Source organism: Nycticebus coucang, chromosome 22, assembly GCF_027406575.1.
Source record: "Nycticebus coucang isolate mNycCou1 chromosome 22, mNycCou1.pri, whole genome shotgun sequence".
In the NCBI taxonomy this organism is placed as follows: Eukaryota; Metazoa; Chordata; class Mammalia; order Primates; family Lorisidae; genus Nycticebus; species Nycticebus coucang.
Genome location: NC_069801.1, coordinates 3,745,290 through 3,769,787, shown reverse-complemented (window position 1 = coordinate 3,769,787; position 24,498 = coordinate 3,745,290). Strand labels below are relative to the sequence as shown.

Genomic DNA, 24,498 nt, shown 5'->3' with positions numbered 1-24,498 from the left:
CAGCAGGCAGGCGCACTCTGAACCCTTTTAGGCAGGTCAAATTTCCTCTCTGCTGAAACCCTCCTGTGGCTTCTGTCCCACAGATGATCCAAGCCAAAGTCCCTGACCCCTGACCCTGTCTCCTGAATCCCCGTGTCCCCCCACACTTGGCCTTAGGGCTCCACCTCTGCTGTCCCCATGGCCCAGTTGCTCACCTCCTGACCCCCCTGTAGCAAGAGGGGCCCTCAGCCCAGCCCCCCTTTCTCTATTTTCTTGTTCTCTACGATCAACTAAATAATGTCCTCCTGATGTAGCAGGTCCCTGTGACCTGTGAATGTTACCTTAAGTAGAAAAAGGGACTTTGCAGGTGGAATTAAATGATGGATTTTGAGATGGCAGATTGTCCTGATTGCCTAAGTGGGCCCTAAATGCTGACCGGAGGAGAGGCAGATGGAGATTCGACACAGACAGAGGAGAAGGGAATGTGACTGGGGGACATAGATGGGAGAGATGTGACCACAGGCCAGGGAACACCAGCAGCCCCCAGAAATGCAAGAGGCAGCAGGGCTTCTGCCTAGGGCCCCCCAGGGGCAGCTTGCCCTGCTGACACCTGTATTTAGGTTCAGAGGTTCTGATTTTGGCTTCTGGCCTCCAGAATTGTGGGGGAATAAATTTCTGTTGTTTTGAGCCACCCTGTTGGTGGCTGTTTGTTACAGCAGCCACAGGAAGCTCATACACCCTCACAGTACCTTCAACCACCATGTGCTCACTTCCTCACCAGCTGTCCCCCTTGCTAGAAAGTGGGCAGGGACCTGGCACTTGGCAAGCATGAGTTGAATGGAGACATCTGTCAGCTGGCACTGGTGGCCTCTGGTTGTGCCACTCCCACCTACTCCCCACTGCCCTGACTGCCCCTGGCTCTGCCCTGCCTCTACTCTAGCAAGGCCTCCTCCTTCTGCACACAGTCTAGGAACCAAGGGCTCAACAGGCCCCTGAACACACCTGGTTCCCTCCACAGAGGAGGAAAGTCCAGGCAATCTGAAGAAATCTGCGGCCACCACAGACCCCTGAGGGCCCGCCAGGCCGCAGGATTAGGACTCTGACACAGAACGTCAGGCCTAACCTCACCTGTCCTCAAGCAAAAGGTAAGAAACAAACTTAACTGCAGTTACACTCAGGAGAGCAGCTTGGACGGCTAGAGACAAGGAAGAGAAGGAGGGAACCTGGATTTTCAGGGCTGTGCTTTTTTCTTAGTTTTTTTTTTTTTTTTTTTTTAAGGCTATGATTTTTGTGTAATTCCTCCTTTAAGTTTTCTTTTCTTTCTTTTTTTTTTTTTTTGTAGAGACAGAGTCTCACTTCATGGCCCTGGGTAGAGTGCCGTGGCCTCACACAGCTCATAGCAACCTCCAACTCCTGGGCTTAAGTGATTCTCTTGCCTCAGCCTCCCAAGTAGCTGGGACTACAGGCACCCGCCACAACGCCCGGCTATTTTATGGATGCAGTTTGGCCAGGACCGGGTTTGAACCCGCCACCCTTGGTATATGGGGCCGGCGCCTTATCGACTGAGCCACAGGCGCCGCCCCTCCTTTAAGTTTTCCTATGTGAGTTGATGCTGTTTCCCTAGAAAATCACAGCCCTAATGTGTGTCTGGGTGTATGGGCGTAGGCTCTCCACATCCTCCGCCCTCTCTCGTGGGTCTTTCCCACGTGATTCTTCAAAATGTGGCTTCTAAAGACTTGTGCACTCGGCAGGGCATCCTAGTTTATTTTGCTGAGCCTTTAGTTTGTGACTTTTTCTTTCCAGTGTCAGAGTACCAGAAATTAAAGTCAGAAGGAACCTTAGGAGACATAAAAGCCACCTCCCCGTCACTCCCACCCCAGGGACAAGGACTCCATCCTCACCCAAGAATGGCTACCCCAGAGCTAAGAGCCAGCCACAGGCTTTGGGGCAAAGAGCCTTGGGGGACCCCCCCTTAGCAGCCACCTGTGACCTCTGGCACTTGTTTATATCCTGGAGACTCAGCTTCCCTGTAGTGGCAGCTAACACATACCTCTCTGGGTTATAGGAGATTAAGTGAGATAATACATGTTAGGCTCTCAGCCACTACTCTTATGAAATTTTGATTACTCAGCCTGTCTTGGACACATGCTTCTGAAAGTGAGTTTTCTACCCGAGCTGCAGTGTCAGGTCACAGAGAGAGGATCTAGTGGGAGGGCTGGAAACCTGAGGCTGACCATGATAGTGCTTGTCCTCGGCCATGTGACCTTAGGTTTACCAACACTGTCCGCTTCCCGCCTTGACTTCTTGTGAGAATCAGTGAAGAATGTGATGGGGTCCTGTAAACGGTGCCACATGAGGCTGGCTGCCACTCCTGCCTCATCAGGAAGTTCATCCCACTCCTGGGCAGGCTTGTGTTATGTCCCTGGTGTGGCACAGAACAGGGCTGAGCTTCTGTCTGCATGACAGCTCCATAGTTGCCATGACCCCATAGAATAGGGGACATCAAACCTTTTTATATAAAGGGCCTAGAGAAATACTTCAGGCTTTGTGGGCCAGGCAGACTCTACTGTGGTTACTCAGCTTTGCCCTTGTAGGGTGGAAGCAGCCACAAACAATGAGTAAAGGAATAGGTGTGGCTCTGTGCCAATAAAACTTTACTTACAACAATAGGCTGTGAAATTCATAGACAGGAGGTAGATTAGAAGGGCTGGGGAGTTACTGCTTGAGCCTCTGTTTGGAGTCATGAAAAATTCTGAAACTAGATAATGGTGATGGTTGCCCAGCAAACTACACACTTACCAATGGTTAAAATGGTAAATTTTCTGTTTCATATATGTAAGAAAAAAGCCGAAAACCAAAAACCCAAAAAGCAGCCCAGGATGGTCCTTGATTCTTTGCTGGCTCAGTCAGGGCAGGCCACTAACTAGAGATGAAACCCCAGGTATTCCTCACCTGGGCTGCAGCCAGGTGGGGCCATCATATGGACATATTGATTTTCATTTTTGGACACAAACTACAGGATTTAATATAAAAATTCCTGCCCCTTCACTCAGCCCCTTCACTTGCCCCTTGTCACCTGCCACAACCTTTCAGAACTCTGCATCTGCTGGGTGCTTTGTCCTTCCCGCTCGGTGTCATCCAGAAACAACCTCCATCATTTTCATTGCATGTCCCTGTGTTTCTCATGGAAATGCTGAGAGCCGAGCCAGCCGGGGCTGCCGCCAAATCCCAGGTCAACTCTCTGAGCTGCTGGTGAGAAAGTCACGTAGCTGGATGGTTCTCACTCAGCTTTGCATCTTTCCCACGAGGACATCACAGGCCATGCAGCTAATGATGGTTGGGAGTGAACTTACACTCCGCTATGGAATTCTCCCACCTACTGCTTAGTAATCACACGGAAAGGAAAACAAGGCTGAGTCAGGCAAGACTTTTTTGGAGCAAACCATGAAGGCCCTACAGGTCTGACTGAACCAAGCTGGTGGGCTTAGGGAAGGCAATTCCCTTCGCCTTAAAAACTCCCAACTTTACCCTCACACAGTCCGTACCCAGCAACCTCAAAGCAAGGGGCGAATGACCAGCTACTGGCTTAAAAACGGCCCCAAACACAAACTACATGCATTTAAAATTTGATAGCAGACTTTTCCTTGGAAAACTAACTAAGCAATCACAGCTAACAAGGTCTCGAATCAACTCACTGATTATTTTTTAAATGCAACCTTTCCAACAGCAGGTAGGGCAGACAGAGAACCGTTGCTTGTGTAGACGCCCAGAGCTCTTAGCAAATGCCACTGCTCTTGTTTCTAGATACCGCTGCGCTGTCTAGACGCGCAGGCTAGCCTGGGAACGCTTTCTCCCTCCTCTTCCAAGACCCAGAGGCGCTGGAAGCACACAGGCATCTCTTTGGCATTCATCCTTGTACCCTAACTGACAGAAGCCCCAGCAAATACATTCGGCTGTGACGGATACAACTCATGACAGTTACGGGAAACGCACAGTTAGGAGCTGGTGCAACGTAAATCTACTCTGATTCTTCGGCTTGCAGCAAAGATTGCTGAGGCTACCTCTACGTGGCCTCAACAGGTATTTGTTGAAGGTTCAAACTCACGTGGGGCCTCAGCTTCAGGGATGTGGTGAGGTTCCAACGCACCCAGTGCGTGGGTGGGGGCACTCGACTTGGTATCTTCCTTGGCCATTGCCACTCATCTTTCTGGGGGCCTACAGGGTCAGGGCCCTCTTGCCAAACAAAGAGGGAGGTGGCCACAGTGGCTCCTGGGAGCACATGCTCACCGGTACAGGCAGGAGACTTAACTCCATGCCCAGGGCAGCCCTCGGGATGCTGGGGTATTGAGGGAGCCATGTCTTACCTCATCGGTGATCTGGCCTCCAAAGGTCACCCATGTTCCTGGAACGAGACACACAGGTTCAAGTTAGCGAACCTGCCAGGGAGCCAGATTCCCGCTGTGGGTGTTCAGAATTCAGGCTGCAGGGGCCAGTGGGCAGCCACGGGTATGCTACTCTACAATGAGTGTGTCCTCGGTCTGTGTGGACACTTGGCCTTCAGGGCAAGACTCTCTCTCTTGGGGCCACTGGACTGAAGGGACAAAAGGCTCCAGAGTAGGCAGCTGGCCACAGGCCCTGGAGGCATGGGGAGGCAAAGGGGCTCAGAAAATGCTTGCCCTGATTTATGCTAATGTGGCTCCTGTTGCAGGGACAGTACCAGAAATGGCTCCCTGAGAACAAGCAAGGTCATCCTGAGGCTCCTGCTGGGATGGGGCTGGGCGGGTGGGGAGGGACAGTGGAGGATGTGTTGTATACAGCGTGGAGGTGGAGAATGGCGTACTCTCAGAACAGAATTTGTGTGTGGAGAGAGGAAAGAGTGCAAAACCCACTGGCCCTTCAAGAGGGACACTCTCAAGAGTGGAAGTGCAGTCAAGAGTGGAAAGAAATCTCTGTGGTTTGGGGTGGGGGCTGTGAGCAGAGGCCCCAGTGTCCTCTCCCTGCTGTGCCAAGGCTATGTGCATGTCTCCCCCCCGCCCAGTGCCTTGGTAAGCATGCCCCCCTGAATCCTGGGCTCTGGGTGCAGCTACCCCCTGGGGGGTGCTGAGGGTTGGGCCCTCTTGAAGCCTCTGCTCCCTTGGCCACCACTGTGCTCAGGGCACCCCACACTCACCAAGCCCCAGGCAGGAGACCCGCAGGCCGGACTTGCCCAGGTTCCTAGAAAACAGACGGTGGTGTGAGTCCTCAGCTCCAGGCAGGCCCCGCCAGCCCCCGCCCCACTCCCACCCCAGTCCACAAGCGTCCTGAGGCCCTGAAAGGCACTGGGACCTGTGCAGAGATGCCACTACTCCTGGCCCCTATGGTGACATGCCATCTGTCCCCCAACCCACACCAGGGCATGGCCACACTGCTGGTACAGGTCTGCTGGTCACCAACAAGGACAGACAATAATGCACATGAACCTGTCTTGTTTTATGGTTGGAAACACGGCTGATTTCAGCCCTGTGGTACCGTCACTGGCCGCCCCCTCACTGAGAAGCTTCCCCTTCCCTCTTCTCTAGAGGCCACCCTTGATTCTGGCATCCTCTCCCTCTCTGAGATCGGGGTAGAAGATTTTCCCACCTCACTTGGACCACATGGCCTATGGATCTGCTCCCCCACCTCCCGTGGTGGCTGCTGGGTCCCAGCAGGCCAACTCTGGCCTTTGTTACAGCTACAGCCAGCAGCACCAGAGCCTGGTGGCACCAGCTCCTAACAGAGCAGCGTGGCCTAGGGCTGTGTCAAGGGGCCACCAAGGTGTCTGCCTCACGGTGCTGCCCAGAGGCCATGGGAACGGGCCTTGGGCTGTCTTTAGTATCCTCAGGAGGTGGAGGAGGGTAGCAGCCTCTGTTGAGGCCTGGCACATCCATCTGTCCTGACCCAGTCCGGCTGGGAGCCCCAGATTCTTCCACAGCTCTGTGTACAGCACCCTGCATGTCATGATACCATGACTTCCACGGCATGGAGGAGCTGGGATCCCACCCAGGCAGTTGGCGCACGTGCCTCACCCTGGTGGCACCTGCCCTATCCTTTTTTCCGGGGACCCGGGGTGTGATCTACCCAGATGGTGGAGTTGACCCTGGCCAGGTGGCTACAGCTGGGGTCAGACTTCACTTCCCGTGGGATGCTGTGAGAGTTGGGGATCCACGAGAGACTCCGGGGAGAAGCCCAGCCTCCCTGCCAAGGGCATTTCCCTGGGGCCACCACCTTCTGACTTCAGCTGATGCTGTACCCTCAGTTGACTCCCTTCTTTATCCAAGCCTTGTCCCCAGAAAGCGTGTGGGACCACTGCCCCCGACATGGGCCCACTGTGACTTCCACAGCCTCAGTTTCCCTGGTTACGAGACCTCTGGACCTCACCTCTATCATGAGTAGATATAATACTCGTATGCCAGTTTGAAAACAGTTGAATGTGTCATGAAATTGAAGGTAGTTTTAACTGGCCCAGGTTTATTACACAATTTCCCATTAAAGCCAGCTCAGCTGCCAGACTACACTCCACGCGTCCAGAGTCCCCCGAAGGAGAATATATGGGCAGCAGCTTTCTCTTTCAGGAAGGGGAGGCTCAGGCAGAGGCTATGGGCAGAGGCTCTGAAGTCAGAGCTCAAATCCCGGTTCAGCTTTCCTGGATGGATAACCTTGGGCATTTTGTGAAACTGTCTGATGCCTCAGTTGCCATCTGCAGAATGGGCTCGCCATGGTGCCTTTCTTGTGTGGTCCCGGGGCACAGGGCACAGGACACTGCATCATACATGTCTTGTTTCCTAAAGGGGTCGGGGTGGGGGCCAAGGGAGCCACAGTGCAGGACATGGCAGGGTGGATGCTTCCTCACACAACACAATGGACACATCCAATGGGCTTTAGCTACTATTGTGTTCAAAGTAAACCAGTGAAATAACCTAGCAATCCCCTCCGCAATGCTCACGTGTGCCAGCCCAGAGGAACGTGTGTCTGGCTGCTAGAAAGCAGGGCCCAACTGTACCCCTTGTCAGTTCTGCTCAAGCGGGGCCTGTTGAGCAGTTGAGGTCATTTCCCCCCATGCTTGCTAGAAAGAAACTGTGGTGAGAAAGGACAAAGTCGCTTAGAATAAGTCCAGTAAAGGAACGAAAGGACAAAAGGTTCTGATCAGAGGCTCTCAGCTGCTTTGGGGTCATAGACCTCCTGGAGAAACTGATAAAGGCCCTTTCCCTGGAGAAATGCACAGACAGGAATCCCTCAGGGCCTTGTTCTCCATGTCTGGATATCTGCAGACCCCAGGCCCCAGTGGGTGCCTGGTCTAGATAAATCCTGGCCCCCAGGAGCAAGGCAAGACCACTTCCACTAGGGCCCCTGGGGGGCAACGTCCTGACTCGCTCTGTTGAAGGCCTGGTTAGGCACACCCCTCTGGAAACTTCCCTTTCATAAGCACAGAACTCCATGCTGGAAGGGCTTCTTGTCCAGTGGGACAGAGCAGCTGTACCAGCAGACAGGTGAGGAATTGAGCACCAGAGCTGAGCCCACCCGCTGGGCCTAAAGAGCAGAGGCGCCCTTTGCCCACCCATTTGGGGAGGATGGGCCAAAGTGGCCCTGCTTCCTGATTCTTATCCATTCCTGGTTTGATTGGCATGAAGTGGACCCATTTCCCCGAACGGGCTCTGAGTTTCCTCCTGTGCCAGGGTGGGGACCCAGGGCATCTGGCTCCTCAGCTGCCTTTCCACCTACCACCCACAGGAATAATTTAATGAAACTAGGACACCGCATGATACCGCAATTACCCTGCTCAACTTGTTTCCCTGTTAGAATGATGGTATTAGTTCTGCCATCCGCTGCCAGGCCTCGGGAGAAGGAATGAGAAGAGACAGGGCATCTCCAGGCGGGAAGCTCTGTAAAGACGGCTGCTCGGTGGGGGGAGGGGAGACATACAATGCATTTCAGCCTGGTCTGGACCGGGGCAGCTGACACTCGGCCCCTCGAAACTTTCTGGACATGAAAATTGTGTCCTACACATTTCTTCCCCCTAATTAAAACTTGACATAATGATAACATCATCAGTCTTCATTAATTTGCCTCATGCCTCTCTCATGGTCTGGAAAAAATGGCTAATGAGGACACACAGATGTCACCTTTGCCAGAAGAGAGCGCCAACGCCCACCATGCAGCCACCGAAGACGTCCCGCCCCTAGATGCTGCGCTCCAGACCTCGTGCAGGGCCAGGGCTCTAGGAAATCACCCACCCTTTTAAAAAGAGTTCTACTCTTTTCAGTCATCTGGGCGGAGGACAAAATTCCTGATCAAGCGAAAGGAGAACAACATGGCTGCTGTGGGCTGGCTTGAGGGATGAGTAAGAGCCCACCTGTCTGCTGGTGCCTCTCGGGGCAGCGGGTCTGTCCCAGCCCACACTCCAGGCCCCCTAAGGTCAGGCCCGGGCGTCCATGTCTTTACCTTCCAGCTGGAGCTGGGGACCAGGGAGTGTTGCTTTAGGACGATGTTGGGGTCTAATGTGGGGGTGAGTAGCCCAGGCCCTGGGGTCAGACCCTTGAGATTAACTGCTGGCTCCTCCCTTGCTTACCGACTCTGCCTCCCCCTGCCTTGCACCCAGCGCCTCGGGGGGCCTCTGGGAGAGCAGAGCGCTGGCAGGCTATGTCGTGTTGCTGGTAGCTGTGCCTGGAGCTGCTGCTGGGGAGGGCCAGTCTCCTAGGGAGGTGGTCAGAGTCGGGGGTGGGAGGTGGGGTCAGGTTCCACCCTGTACCCCAGCTGTGGCCCTGGGATAGTCACTGTGGAACAATTTGTGAGCAGGATAGGAGAGGTGCTGGGCAAGGACAACTGACGGGGCGTGCTTTGGATTCCGAGTCCCATTTCAGCTATTAAGAAATCACCCATCGTCCTACCTACAGACATCTGAACTGGCCTTCTTCCCCCACGGCACCAAGGAGAGCTCCCTGGGCCCTGCCAGGTGTAAGGCTCTGCATGCTCCCCTGGCGGGGTGGGGGGAGCCCACAGTCAGAGAGTGCTGGGGCTGGAATTGAACCCAGACTGCAAACATACCGGCCCAATGAACAGTGCTCTTCACTGGACGGCTGGCCTTCCCTGCCTCAGGCGTGCACGTCTGTATGTACACACATACACACATAGGCACACACATGGTCACCCTGAGCACTTGTGATAACTCTTTGATAACTACTCCTCAGGGAACCTTGTGGGGGGACTGCATTAATAGTCACAATTTCCATTTACATAATGCTTTATATGATTAGAAGTAATCTCACTTGTATTATCAATTCCCCCTTTGATGCTCCTAGGATTGACTTAAGAGGTGCAGCCTGTAACAGGCATCTAAACTAAAAAAAAACCATATATATATAATATATATATATATATACACACACACACACACACACACACACATATACACACACATATTCTGTTCATATCTAGCTTTTGATGCCTCCTTAAAAGAAGATGTAAACCCCCATACCTTCTAGAGTAGAAAATTTCATTCTGAATTATCTTTGCTAAATTTACTGGATGGGACCCAAAGCCTTTACCCCTGAGGTTCTTTAAAGGATATCAAACTTCTGGCCAGGCGTGGAGGCTCATGCCTGTAATCCCAGCCCTCTGGGAGGCCAAGGCAGGTGGATGGCTTGAGCTCAAGAGTTCAAGATCAACCTGAGCAAGGGTGAGACCCTGTCCCTAAAAAAAAATAGCCAGGCATTGGGTGTGTAGCTGGTGTTGGTGCCAATTTGGGAAGTGTTAAGAGACAGCATCCTGATAACTCATGTGCAGCTGGACCTCTCCAAAACCGGAGCTTCCATCCTGGCTCAGCCCCTATCTGGCTCAAGGCTCTGGGACTGTACGTCGGGAGGGTGCAAAGGACGAGTGTGGGGGCAGGGCCCCCAACTTTCTCTCATCAGGTCTACGGCCCCTCTGGGCCTCCTGGGATAGGATGAACTGCCAAGTCTGACAAACAGGAATTTGCGGGTTATCTGGGCTCTCAAAGGTGGGCCGGTGGGGAGGACAGCCCCCGCCCACAAACCATCTGCCCCTCGTACCTATATTTCATCCCGTGCTGCTTCATGCTGACGTCACCGGTGCACGGGAGGCCCTGCACTGACAGCTGTCCCAGACTCCGGGCCACCATGGCCACGGCGCGAAATCGCCCACGGGAGCCCAGGCTGGGGCTGCTGGCCGCTGGCCGGCCCAGCCGCTCCTCGGGGCCCCGGCCCTTGAGGCTGTGCTCCGAGCACACGAAGGACACCTGCATGCCGGCCCTGGTCAGCCCCTGGCTGCGGCCCTGCCTCCTGGGCTCAGAGTTACCTGTCCTCTAGAAACTCTTTTCCCTCTGGGACAAGACTTTATCCCAGGAGGTGAGAAGGCTGTGCTCCTTCAGGAGGAAGGATTTCTGAAGGCAACGGCAAAGAAAAAGGCTGTGCAGTCTCCAAGGGAAGGAACCAGATTTCCAGGACTGTGCAAGGAAGACCTTATCATGGGGGGAGTCATATCTCTTTTATCTCCGTGGGTCCTTCCTTTGTCTGTGCCCTGGTCCAGCTCTGGATGCCCAGGTCCCCAGCCCAGTAGTCTCCAAAAGTGCCTGGCAGGGCTGGGCAGTCAGCTGTTCCCGATGAGCAAGATCGCTGCCTCTGCCGGAGAGGGGAGGGCTCCCTCCAGTGTGATCTCGTCCTTGTCCTCGTGGTTCATGCAGCCAGGGGGGCTGAGCAGGGTCGCTGTGACTCTCTCCTGGGGCAGTGATGTGGCAGGCGGGAGAGCAGCTGCTTTCTCAGGCCTCCAGAGGCTCTCAGTGGGGGCCTGGCACCGGCTCCGCTCTGCGCGCTGGGGCAGCTGCAGCTCCCACCGAGTCGATTAGGCGAGCAGGGCGAGGCTCAGGCAGCGTCCGGCCATTCATTATTAATGAAGAAGGAGACACAGGCCTCCTGCCCTGGCCATCCCCCGAGGCGTCACTGGCTGCTCCAGGCTGACAGCTGCTGGGCCAGGACCAGCCCAGAGGCAGGCAGGCGCTGCAGCCAGGGTGGACAGCAGAGCCTGTGGCATCCAGCTCCCGCCAGAGTCTGCCCAAGTGAGTTTCCAGCTGCACCTGCTCCTGGTTCTTGTATAAGAGAGCAAGTCCTTGGGGGCTCAGCACAAGCAGCCAAATCACCAGAAATGTGGAGAAGAGACCACGCATCTTGGCAAGAATGCTGCAGATGGCCCAAGGAAAGAAACCTTTGAACAGTACTTAGTTGACAGCTGGTGCTCAGTAAATTCTCTGCAATGAAGGAGTGAAGCCCCTCCCCCACGGGGCCCCATCCTCAGTGTCTGGAGGGGCTGGCTCTGCCCTCTGACCCCTCAACCCTGCAGGGTGGGGCCTGGTTAAAGCTGCCTCCCAGGTCACCTCTTGTCCTGTGGGAGGGGCTGAGAAAGAGCAGTGGGTGACGGAGTCTGGCTGCCGCCCTGCTGCTGCTATTGCTGTGCTGTGTGATCGTAGGTGGGAGTCCTGCCCTCCGTGGGCCTGTGGGCCTCCACTGACAAAATGAAGGGTGTGACCCACAGAGCTGCTCCATCCGTCCCAGCTCAGCTCTATGGGGACCTTCATACCCACGGCTGTCCACCCTCTGCTCCCGACATAGCCCAGAAAAGATGTCCATAATCCACTGCCCTGCCTTTTGCCACAGAAGTTAAAAGTTGAGAATAAGCCTTGCTCCAATCCAGTCTCCTGAAGTCCTTCTCCCTGAAGGTCAGTGTCACCCTTGTATCCTCTCCACCAGCCTGGACCTGACTTGGGAGCAGGAGTCAGACCCTGAGGGTGGAACCTGGGCCTGGAGACAGAGGTCCGGGAGGGCAGAGCTGATGCTTTTGCCAAGGACACCCTGACAGATCATGGATGCCACCTCCAGAGGCCAGTGAGGGCCTCTCACCCCCGCCCGTGGGCCCAGCTCTACCTTCCTCCTGCCAGCTGCCCACTTAAGCAACAGGAATGGCTGGCCTGGGCCCCTGTGCTCCAGGCAGGCTGATGCCCTTCCCAAGCCTCTCGGGTGAGGGCAGGGCTGACCTCATGAGCTGACTGAGCCCCACCTTGAGGCTGGACAGCAGGACTCAAGGACGATAGGAGTTCACAGGTCTGCGGAGGAGGCCACAGATAGTAAAGATTCTGCCTTTGGTCTCCTCCTGGAGCTCAGGGAAGTTTTAGCCCCTGACACTTCTCTCTGCTTGTGGGCTCTTTATATGGTGTGAACAGGAGAAGGTCTTAGCATCCCAACTTCCCGGAATATGCAAGGCCAGAGCCAAAATGGAACTCGCTCAGACTATATCACAGAATCTTTAAATATCAAACCTTTTTATAAAGAGGATTACATGTATCTGTTCAAAGAGCATTTGAGCACCTACTGTGTGCCTGTTGTGGAGGTATCTGCTCTCATCCTGTCCACTGTCCAGAGCAGGGTCACTCAGCCTCTGATCAGGGGTGGCTGGATATCACAAAGGCAGAGTCCTAGGCCCCACCTGGGCCCAGGCAAGCGATGGCTCTGGGTCTGAGCCAGCGAGGTCATGCCTTTACCAAGAGCTCCGAGTGATGTGCCCATGCTGGCCTAATGAGAGGTGCAAGTCCTCCACTTACTTCCTCACACATACCCCTGTGCCCTGGCAAGTCCCCGGATCCCATCAGGGCTGCTCCTGCTCCCATCTCACTGCTCCCAAGGGACTGCTCCTAACCAGATGGGTTGCTTTCAGCAACACCGAGTTAAGTGAGATTCACAAGACTCTTAGTCACCGCAGTGTAAAATGTCACTGGCCTCACCACGTGATCCAGCAATTTCCCTGCTGGGTATGTACCCAAAGAACTGAAAACATCCAAAGACCCGGTCACAAACATCCACAGTGGCCCCATTCACAACAACCACAGTGGGAACAGCCCAAATGCCCATCCACTGACAAGTGGATGGACAAACTGTGGTACAGACATGAAATAAAAGGTCACTCAGCCACAAAAAGGAACAAAGTTCTGACAACACGCTATAACGTGCATGAGTCTTGAAAACACAGTGCACCATATGATTCCACTGACACGAAATACCCAGAATAGGTAAATTCACAAACATAGAGGACACTGCTGGTTGCCAGGGGAGGGGCGGGGGGAGTGGTAGGTAAAGGGTATGGGGTTTCTTTTCAGGGGTGATGAAAATGTTTTAACAGCAATTGTGGCAATTTTTGCACAAACCTGTGAATACACTAAAACTACTGAATTGGATTCTTTCCCCTCGTTTCCTTCTTTCATTTTGAGACAGTGTCACTCTGTTGCCCTGGGTTTCAATTTTTAGTACAGACGGGGCCTTGTTCTTGCTCAGGCTGGTCTCTAACTCCTGAGCTCAAGCCATCCACCTGCCACGGCCTCTCAGAATGCTGGGATTCCAGCGGTGAGTCACACCTGAATTGATTTCTTTAAACAGGAAAATTGTATGGCATGTGAATTGCAGTTCATTAAAGCTGTCACCCCAAATGCCACCTGCCTTAAAAGCCTCTGGTCTTCTGCTGTTCCCTGTGGGGGTGCCCTCCCTGACCCTGTCTCTGACCTCCTTCATCTGACAGCAGCTCAGATAGCACATGTCGGGGAAAGCCAGTCCCCCAACACAAGCAGCTCCTCCCTTCTCCCTGTACCCCTGACCACTCTTTTCCTAGCGATACCAAGGGGGTGGGATCCGTTTGCTGGTGGTCCCAGCACAATGTCAGCTGCCCAGTAGCCTTTCAATCAATACTGGATCAATGAGCCAAGGTGAGACTAACTTATACCAAGGGATGTGATCAGCTGCTGGACAGATGTGAGCGGGAGCTCAATAAAGGGTATAAATTTTGGGGACACTGAACTTCTCCTAAGCAAGCAGTAATTTTCCCTCTTGACTGGGAACTCTGACTGAAACATGCAGTCCTCCCGAGTCATTGTGCCTGGGCACTTGCTGGGGGAATTTGCTGTGTTATTTTTTACTATCCATCTATTTTACTAAACTACTCTTACTTTCCATTTTCCCTTATCTGCTATTACTTATTTAAAAAATTTCATTGTAGCAGATTAAAGTTTGAAGTTTCCTATAATCCTTTTTGGAATTGGGTAGATGTGGGGGAGAGGCAATTTTTAAAAAGAGCTCATTGTAATTTGGTGTGAGGCATGCTACGTTGTAATCTCTGAAAATGGGTGGTGCATATATGATAACTCTGTATTGGGGGCATCACCCAGGAGTGGCTTCGTTCCCCAGAGGACCCTGAGCAATGTGCGGAGACGCTGTTGGTGTCACAACTGAGTGGAGGGTGCTCCTAGCAGCAGGTAGGGGTGGGGGCTGCCCCACAGCAGAGAATTATCCGGTCCAAATGTCAGCTCTGTACTAATCAGAATCCTGGGTCATCTCTCCTCAATGGCATTCTTCCATCCACACTCAGGAGACAGTCCTTGGGAAGCATGGAGGGGGCCTTCCCAGCCCAAACAACCAGCCCCAGCAGGTGTCCCTTGGCATTTAAACCTCCCCCATCCAGGAAGGAGATGCCCTGCATAGCAGGAAGCTGCCGAGGCCTCAGGCCTGGAGCAGTTTTCGAGGCAGCTTTTCAAAGCATGGCCTCCCCTAGCTCCTTTGGGAGTGAGCCCCAAAGTGTATCCCAGCTGGCCGTGCTGAATGGAGCATGGTTTGTACTCAAGGGTGACTTCCTGCCTGAGGAGGTAAGCGGGTGCTGGCCCAATGGAGCAGTGGTTTCTCAGAGCGAAGGGCGGCAGGCCTGTGGCCTTCCTGGAGGATGGGCCAACCAGACCCTTCAGGGACTGTGGCTGTGAAACAAGGGTCCCCAGGATGGGCCTGAGCCAGCTCTGCAAGAAGGCCTGTGTTCATAGCCACATCTGTGAGCAGAAGAGGGAGTTAGCAGCTGGGAAAGACTCCTGGGGTTGATTCCTCCTGCTGAGCAGAGAAGCCTGAGGGTGGAGGCCAGGGAACCTATGGGGCAGGCTCTGTGTCTGGGTAAGGCAACCCGCTGGCCTCCTGGGCAGTCACATAGGGGAAGGCCGGATATGGTGGGAAGGGAGAGCTTGGTGGGATGTGTGCACACCTGGGGGCCTTGCCAAGAGCTCCTGTCCCCTCAGTGGGGCTCCTTATGTGGTTGGGCCGGGAGGGCTGTGCAGGAAGCCACAGGCGATGCTGGGACAAGGTCACCTTCAGTCACACTGCCTGTGTTCCCCTCCTCTTGCTCTCTAGGAGCCCCCGCTCAACAGCCTCCCGACTCTATAGGCCCTAAAAGGGGAGAAAGGTGAACTGGCCCCAAGTGGCAGGTTTTGCCTCTGCTGCTGCCATTTACAGCGCAGCTGTGCCCCCCCCCCCCAGTGGGCGCGTCTCAACCCTCTTCTATTTTCATCCTCAGACGTGTCCTTTGAGGCACAGTGAGGTCACCGCAGCGATGACCACAGCGGTCACCACAGCGATTGCCATGGCACCCACCACAGTGGTCACCACAGGGCTCGCCACAGTGGTCAGCACAGCGCAATGCATAGACAGTGTTTTCTGTCCTTGCCCAGCCAGGGGGGCTTCCCGGGGCAGATGACCCAGACCTGGGTCTGTACTGTTGACAGGTGTGCCCAGGCTGTGCATGGCAGCTCACACTTGTAACCTCAAGCTTTGGGAGGCTGAATGGGAAGGATTGCTAGAGGCTGGGAGTTTACAAGAGGCCCGGGCAACTTAGATCCCATCTCAAAAAAAATTTTTTTTTAAATTAGCTGGGCATGGCAATGCATACCTATAGTCCCAGCTACTTGGGAAGCTGAGATGGGAGGTTTGCTTGAGCCCCAGAGGTTAAGGTTACAATGAGCTGTGATCATACCACTTACTCTCACCTGGGCAACAGAGTGAGCCCTGCCTCGAAAACAAAAACAAAGACAGGTGAGCCCTGTGAGCCTGAGGCCAGGCCAAGGTGGGAAACGCTGGGCAATGCAGAAGCAGGTTGCTGGCGGCGTGACGGGCTCGGTCCCCCACCTCTCCTCGCAGCAGTAGGGGAACCGGGGCTAGAGAGGTCTGGGGACCTGCAGAGATATGGCTGTCTCCTGGCCTGGGGTGCCCAGGAAGGCCCCCCTGTGGAGCCTGCTGCCAGCACTGACGCAGGCCACCAGCAGCTGCCAGCCACGGTCCTGGATGGGCCTTCATGGAGCCCGCCAGCTTCCTCCCAGGCCCTGTGCACGACGCGGCAACTCTTCCAGGTCTGGTTGCCCTCCTCTGCCTGTCCCTTCCAAGTCCCTCCCATCCACACGGCATTTCCAAGTATGACTCTGCACTGATGAGACTCCGAGACTGACGGGAAGGGCCCAGACACCTGCGCAATTACAGGAGGGAGGGGAAGGGCCCATTATTATTGCCCACAAGAGCCAAGCTTTGAGTCGTCTACCTTATCTAGTCTGCAGGACAATTCTGTGGGGTAGTGACTGCGGTCTCTACTTTCCAGATGAGGAAACTGAGTCACAGAGAGGCCAGGAGACTTGTCTAAGGTCACACAGGCAGCTGGTATGGGGCGGCAGGTTCCTCCCAGGACACTAAATAATGTCCTTGCAGACTCAAGGTGTTGAGTCAGCCCTTGGGGCCTGTGGTAGCTTGGAATTCTGGTAGGGTCCTAACACCTGGTGCCTATGAACGTGACCTTATTTGGAAATAGAGACTTTGCAGGTGTGATCAAGTTAAGAGAAGATTGTACTGGATCAGGTTGGTCCTATCCAAGGACTGGTATCCTCATTAAGAGAGAGATGTGGGGACAGGTAGCCACAGGGGGAAAATGGCCGTGTGAAGATGGAGAGACAGGGTGACGTAATCTAAGGGACACTGAGGACTGCTGGCCACCACCAGAAGCTGGAGGAGGCTGGGGGGGCTCCTCCCCAAGAGCCTACGGAGGGAACACAGCTCGCTGACACCAGGAGTTTTGACTTGCAGCTTCCAGAACTGTGAGAGAGTAAGTTTCTGCTGTTTTAAACCATGCCCGGGCTCGGCTGACTCCTGGCTGCCTAGAGCAGCGAGTATCTCGAGGCAGTATCTTTTTTATAATAATATTTAAGACCAAGTTTAACTGAGTCACACTGTAGTCCCAGTCAGAAGATGTAACCATAGAGTGGCATTTATCTGGGATCTGTAATAACGGGGGCAGGAGTCACGGCGCCCCCACACCCCCCCCCCAGTCTGGGTGCAGCAGGATGAACCATGCCAGAGAGGGAACTGCCTGAGGCTGGAGTGTGAGGAAGCAAGTTTTCCCCAGGGTTTTCCCCAAGGTGTCTCCAGACACGGAAGGGACATTTCCTCTGGGCATCAGGCAAATGTGTTAGTTTCCTGGGGATGTCAGAACAAAGAACCCCAAACTGGGTGGCTTAAAACAACAGAAACTTGTCCTCCCACAGTCTGGGGGCTGGAAGTCTGAGCTCCAGGCTTTGGCAGGGCCGTGCTCCCTCCAAAGGCTGTCCTGAAAGTCCTTTCTTGCCTATTCCAGCTTCTGGGGGCTCATGGGAAACTTCAGCCTTTCTTGGATCTTAGATGCCTCACCCCACTCTCTGCCTCCACTCCCATGAGTTTTTTTGGTTTTAGTTTTAGAGACAGTATCTCACTCTATCACCCAGGCTGGAGTGCAGTGGCAGGATCGTAGCTCACTGCAACCTTGAACTTCTGGGCTTAAGTGATCCCTCAGCCTCTGACTCCTAAGTAGCTGGGACTATCAGTGTAAACCACCATGCTCAGCTAATTTTTTTTTAATTGGTACAGATGGGGTCTTACTGCATTGCCCAGGCTGGTCTCAAACTCCTGGCCTCAAGCACTCTGCATGCTCCAGCCTCCCGAAGTGCTGGAATTACAGGTGTGAGCCACCCTAATCCAGATGACCTCACCTTACCTTGACTAATTACATCTGCAAAGACCCTTATTTCTACATAAGGGCACATTCTGAGGTCAGGGTGCACATGGATTTTAGGAGGATACCTACCTCCATCATAGATCCTATCTATGCTGGGGGAGGTGGGGGTCTCCCAGAGTTTGGAGGACAAGGTGCAGTCCCTTCCTGCCTCCTCCCAGGTGCCGTCCACCATCCTCACCCCAGCCGGCCACCAGGGCCCTCTCTCATCTCCTCTGACATACCCGCTGCTCCTTCGCCTGGAAGGTTCTTTCCCACATATTCTGATGGTGCCTCTCTCAGAGGTTCTGTCTCAGCTTCCCTGCCACCCTGGTCCCTCTCTGTCGCCTTGCTCTGCTACACAGCTGCGGCTACTAGAAGGTGTTTACTTGATTGTTTGCCTTTCCTCTACCTCCCCCACCAGGATGCAGCTGCCTTGAGGGTGGGGCCTTCTGATCCTGTCTGTGCCTCTCCAGGATGGCGCCCAGGGCCTGCTGCCAAGGCGGCACTCAGCAAACACTTGCTGAATCCAGGAAAGGTATCAGTGACCACCCCCAAAGGCACAGAGCCTCCCTCCTGAGAAATTTCCATCAGCATTAGGAGTATTAGGACTTCCAGTTATGGCCAAACTGGCCGATCCTTTGTCCTTCCCTTAGAGCTGTGTTGAGAATACAAAGCCTTAAAAACTCTGCCATCTAATGGACTCACAGCAGAAGTGTTTCGTTTCTTTAAACACAGCCGCATGTTCAATGGGCAGAAGGGCCAGATTCGTTGTGGACCTGAACACACCTGAACGTTCCTGGCCTCCACTCCGCTCTGGAGAGCAGCCAAATAGCCCCAGGGACTGTCTCAGATGGACGTCAAGGATGAAATACAGGACACCCAGTTAAATTTGAACTTCACAGAAACAGAATCACTTTTTAGTATAACGATGTCCCAAATATTGCTTGAGACTTAAGTATAGATAGAAATTATTTGTTGTTTATCTGAAATTCAAATTGAACTGGGCAGGTTGTATTTTCATTTGCTGGGTTTAGCAAATAAAATCCTGACACGGATTGTGGGGAAGGGTCCCCTTTGGCTCTGACAAGGGTTGTCCCTGGCAGGCCCAGGAAATAACGCTGCAAAGTTGCCATCTATAGGCATGTATAAACAAAAGCGCCAGGCAGCTCTCTAGCCCTGGGGTCACTTTCTAAGACTTTCTGAGGACAAAGTTGGCAGCTGGAGCGCTGTCCCAGGTGCTGAACCCGAAGAGGCGTGGACTTGACAGAAAGAACGTCGTTTTGAGGTTCCAAGAAAATTTAGACCTACAAGCATACCATTGAGGGGACACATGGGACATTTAATTCAAAGCCTTTGCTATCATAGTTACAGTTTGATGAATCAATTCAGAGGCCACTTACTAAAACCAACTCTCACAGGGACAGACCGATTTGAGGACATGAGGGAGGGGAGTGCTTCTTTGTCCCCAAGTTTCTGTTCCTGCTGCCAGATGGATTTGTTGTTAGAGATGTGGAATTAAGACATCTTCACTAACTCATGTCTGTCAACCCCTAGTAACTGATGGTTCCCAATGAAGCTGTAAGAGATGCAGGCAACTGCACTAGACGGCCTCTTCTACAAAGTTCCCTCCAGAAACTACAAACGTACCCAACTCTCAATGGTGCTTATCTTTTGGACAGGAGAGGGCTGTAGAAGACTTTTGTTTTCTTCTTTTATACATTTTGTGGGCTGACCTTGGACTTCCCACACCACCCCCCTGCCCAGCCCTTACCGATATTTCATGCCTGTGCGCTGTGCGGTGCAGCCGTCCAGGGAGAGGCCGTGCATGCGGAGGAAGCTCTCCATGTTCCTGGCCTGGGCGGCCGCCCGCACCTCCCGCAGCCTCTGCAGTTCCAGCGTGTCCGTCTGGCGGACGGGGTGCAGGGCCCAGTCAGAGTGGCACCTGCTGCTCACGCTCCGCAGGCTCTCGCTGTAGGTCATGGACAGCATGGTGCTGCCTGCCCCCAGAGCTGCCGCTGTCCACACAGTGACTGTTAGAGAGTGTGCCGGCACTCCAGTGCCCCAGGCTGCCCTGCTGGCCCCAGGGCAGGGGGCGGCTGCAGCCAAATACCCTCCAACTAGAGTTGCCGCTAACGGGTCTTGGCGCCTGGGAAAGGAACCTGGCCCTGGATGTGAATGTTTTTGGCTGGAGAGCTCCAGTCCTTGAGTGGCGTGTGCTGGGGACGTTGGCTAAGCCACCCCCCTTGGCCCCCTGCATTGGCAGGACAAGCACAGGCAGAGCCACATTCCAGGCGGGGCACCACCCCTGAGGCATCCAAGTGAGAACGGAGCACGGAACACATGCTGAGCTGGAGCCCCCCAGTTGCTGTTCGATAGAGGTGACTGAGGTGCCACATCACAATGCTCAGGGTAAAAACGGGCCTGGAGAAGGCGCACAAGCCTCTGAAAAAGCAAACCCTACTGCAAAGCCAGGGAGATGCCTCACCCCCATGCACGGGGGCCCCACCCCAGGAAGGCCCTGATTGTTCATGGCCTTGTAAAGGGCAAGGGCCATCCACACAGCATGGTCCCTGCTTGTTACAGCACCAGGGCGCCTGCGAGATCTTTAGGGTTCATGCTTTTAGCGATGGAAAGACTGAGCAGAGTGCATATAACGAGGCGGAGGTGGAGGCAGCCTGGGAAACAGGGCTAGCTGGGGACTCTCAGCTGCTGTGTTAAGAACCATTGCTAAAGAGCCACCCGAAATGAGGAAAAGCATACAGCGATGTGATGTTTAGCAAGGGACTGGTCACATGAATGACAGTCCATCTGTGCAACGGAAATTTGTGTCACTATCAAGAAGGAGGCTGAGGCCTGAGATATAGTGATCAGTTACAAAAAGTGTCCAGATACCACCACTGGGGTTAATTCACACGCCTAAAAGTGAGCAGTGAGGGCAGCATCGTGGCTGTGTATCTGTGCCCTGTGCATCCGTGACTGGACCACAAGGACACAGTGGCAGGCACAGGGCAAAGGAATCCACAGTTCAGCAGCCCCCACCCTACCTGACCGAATCCTCTGCCTTGGCCCTGCATCATCTGGCACGCCCTGGCATGGTCTCCAGGGAGAGAGTACAGACCACTTCAGCTGGGTCGGCAGCAGAGAGGGATCCTGGCCTGGCTCTAGGAGCTGGGAGGCAACCAGCACTGTCCCCATCTTCTGTCCCAGGAGAGAACAAGTTTGATTATCCTTGGCAAGGAGCTGAGCCCTAAAGTGGTGGGGATACCCTGGCATGGACAGCCCACCTTCCTGGAGAATCATTCTGGAGCCAGAAGAGGGGCTTGAACTTCAGGATGAGATTTGATTTAGAAAATGGGGTCCAGAACACCTGTTGGAAACTGCCTGGGATCCCTTCTCCCTGTCTGCCGGCTGCCGCCCCCCTCACACACATCAAGCAGTTTCCGGGACCAGCCCTGTGCAGGTGTGTGAAGACCTGGCCTCACTTCCTAGGGATGGGGCTGCCGCTGTAGGCTCTTCCCGAAAAGCAGGACCTGCCTCAGACTTGCATGTTCCTGCCAGACCCAGCCAGGCTGAGATCAATAGCCATTAGCTTTCAAAACATTATTCACAAAAGCAGCCCCACTCTGGTCAGGTTCGGAAAATATAGCCAAGGCCCTGGGGCAGGACGGCAGTGTGGCTTAGTGCCCGGGTCACAGCATGACCCAGGCAGGCACCCTGACTGCTCCCAGCCTCCCTCTCCATGTCTGGGAAGTGGGTGGGCACAGTTCTGTGGCACCAGGCTGCCGCGGGCACCTGGGCAGGAGCTGGTGATGTGGGCAGGAGCACACCTCTTGGGAGGGGGCATGAGATATGGCATCACTTATGATAAATGGAGAGAAAAATGCACATCGCAGGCAGTGTGGACCTCTCTGAGAGGGGACATGGCCATGGGCTGGAGCGAGACAAGTGAGCCATGCAGATGCCGGCTATCACTAGAGAACGTTTGCTAGGATAAACACAGAGGTTAATAATGGTCCCTTCTCGCACAGAACACACACATTCCTGACAAGATGGGTGCAGGGCAGAGTCTGGGGCCCCAGGTGGGAAAGCGAAAGGGAGTAGGTAAGAACAGGTCTTGGTGAGCCCCCAGCTGGGTGGCCAGGATCTGAATGGCCAATGGGTATTGGTCCCTTTCCTTGCAGCTCATCTCACGGCCTTGGGTGGGGTCTCCTGCAGCATGGAGGGAGCCCAAGACCTCTTTCTCAGACTGTGTCCCCGTGGTGTAGGGCCAGGGGACTCTCAGGCAGAGAAGGGGGAGTGGGTAAGCATGGTGGTTCCTGGACCGGGTGGGAGGGTGAGGCCCAGAGGCCTAGTGCCATGAAGTGTCCACCGCCATGCACAGCAGGGACCCCTGCAGACTTGAGGGAACATGACCCTGGGAGGGAGGAAGGATGGTGTGTCTGAAGGCAGAGGGGTCTTTGATAGTCACCTGCTCTGTCCCAGGATTGTCCAGGGGCAGAAGAGATCAAAGTCCAGCTCCCCCTTGCACCTTCATCTTGGGCTCCTTTCCAAAGGTGACCATAGCAGGGTCAGGTCCATGGTTGAGGGGCTCCAGGTACGGTACTGCTGGGGCTCCTGCCTTGGGTTCCCTGCATCTCCTGAGCTCAAATGCATAGTGACCTTGACCTCGGATTTGAAATATCCCAGATCCCAGCTGCTTTCTAGAGTGAGGTTCTCTGTGCCCTGACACCCCACCACCACCTCAGTCTCCTGAAAAATGAGCCCCCTCCTCAATAGCCATCACTAATTATGTGGTGCTTACAAGTTCTGTCCTGGGCCAGGGCCTGCCTTTTGCAAATCTATTCTTGTAGTCTGGGGGGCTCGGGGGAATTCACGTGCATTAACACCGTGGCATGGAAATAGGAAACAAAGACATTAGCCTCATTAAGTCAGCAGACACCGCTACCTCCCTGAAGAGGCTTCTACCTGGAGTTTCTGAATGCAGTCTGCTCACTGAAAGCCAACGGAGCGCAAATCATGAGACCCAGAAGGAGTCCTGAACACCTCTTCCTGACGATGACATCTGTCTACATGTCAGAGACACCAGCCAAAGTTCTTGAAAGCGGAAATGGAGGGGAAGGTTTTACCATTCCAGGGCACAGCTCTACAACACACCACATGGCATCAGCACAGAACCAAAATGATTTTTGCTCAGGGACAGTCAGCAAACCAAGGCCCAAACACAAGCAGCCCCGGCTCCCCCAGGCAAGTGCTTCCTGGACAGAGTTTTCGGGCAGCGACCACACCTCCCTGACAGCTCTCGGCAAAATGCAAAAATGCTGAATCGCAATCAATGGTGAACCCGCGTCTGTGCAGACAGGGAAACAGCCAGCCCGTGGCACCGTCTGGGGACAAGCAGGCTCAGGCTGGAGGAAACCCACCCACCCCATCCTCCCGGCACAGTCATCTCAAGTTTACCCAGGGCGGCTCTGTCTTGAGGCTCAATGCTTTGAAAAACTGCAGAGGCTCTAATTCCAGATCAGCCGAAAGCATCCACCAAATATTGTCCTCTCTGTTGTTTTAGTTCCTGGGGATGCCTGCCCCAGGTGGCATCCCCCTAAGAAGGTTCCTGGGGCTGAAGGGACAACTCACCTGCCTCCCTGGGTGTCTCTTGGTAATAAGGCCACAGTCTGGTTTATTAGGGATCACCAGGCGCTCTACGGACCTGGTGCGGCTTTTTCATTAGGGAGTGTCGCCACTGGACGTCAGAAGCAATTGGTGGATGAGCTGAGTCCCACCACGGAGGAGTTTGGAGGCGGCGAGTCCATTAGCTCTATTAGGGTGTTTTCATCTCAGCGAAGGAGGCTGAATTATTCACGAGCGCCTCTTCCTCTAAAGGCTCGGGAAGTGCAGTTCCACAGCGCAGCCTGGCAAGGCCAACGCCGGGCATGGAGGGTGGGATGCAGCCCCAGGTGGGGGGCCTGCTGGTCCTTTGAGCCCTTCCCCATTGCCTCCTCTGCCCCTGTGTGCCAGACACATCGCCCTGGGAACTACAGGAGGGAAGTGGCTGGCCTTGCCATTTATTATTTGAGTGGGGACAGAGCTTGCAGCCCCTGAGGCCCCCAGTTCTAAACTGTGCCTACAGCGGGGCAGCCAGATACCTATTCAGGGCCTGCTGCCCACAGCAAAGGGGGACTAGAGAGGCCTCCCCTCAGCACACACACATTCTCCTCATCCCCTCAGCACAGCTGTGCCCCTGATCAGCATATCCTGGACTGCCAGGACCTGTAAATGGCAGGACCACACTGCCACTCCCTCCAGGCTGGGCGCAGCACAGGTCCTGGTCTGGGGTTTGGGAAACGCTCTGAGACGGCACCAAACCAGGCTGTGCTCGGGGGACAGGCTGAATGCTGAGCCCCAGCCCCAGGGTTGTGACCTCTAAGGGACTGTGTGTCATTCCAGGATGCCAAAAAAAAAAAAAAAAAGGTCTCATTGTGACATTATCTTCCAACTAGGAAAGTGCACCAGTGCATGTGGGATTTTGGATGGAGGCGGAGTTGTCTATCCTGTGACAATTGTGTGTCGGCTGCCACTGGGGGAGGAGGGCGGCACAGGAAATTGGTGCCCCAGACATGGAGAAGAAGGTAAGGG

At 54.3% G+C, this 24,498-nt stretch overlaps 1 protein-coding gene across 5 annotated transcripts in view; it reads right to left on the bottom strand.

Annotated features, from left to right (window-relative positions):
* Positions 1 to 24,498, bottom strand: part of KCNAB2 (potassium voltage-gated channel subfamily A regulatory beta subunit 2) — an 83,833-nt gene that overhangs the window by 19,116 nt on the left and 40,219 nt on the right. For 4 of the 5 annotated variants that reach the window (XM_053576570.1, XM_053576573.1, XM_053576571.1 and 1 more), the window contains 2 exons: positions 5,150 to 5,193; positions 4,344 to 4,381 (listed from right to left, as the gene is read on the bottom strand). In XM_053576570.1, the coding sequence (XP_053432545.1) occupies positions 4,344 to 4,381; positions 5,150 to 5,193 (82 nt within the window). Of the gene's footprint in view, positions 1 to 4,343; positions 4,382 to 5,149; positions 5,194 to 19,639; positions 19,884 to 24,498 lie in introns of all 5 variants that reach the window. The other variant, XM_053576574.1, reaches the window with a different exon arrangement.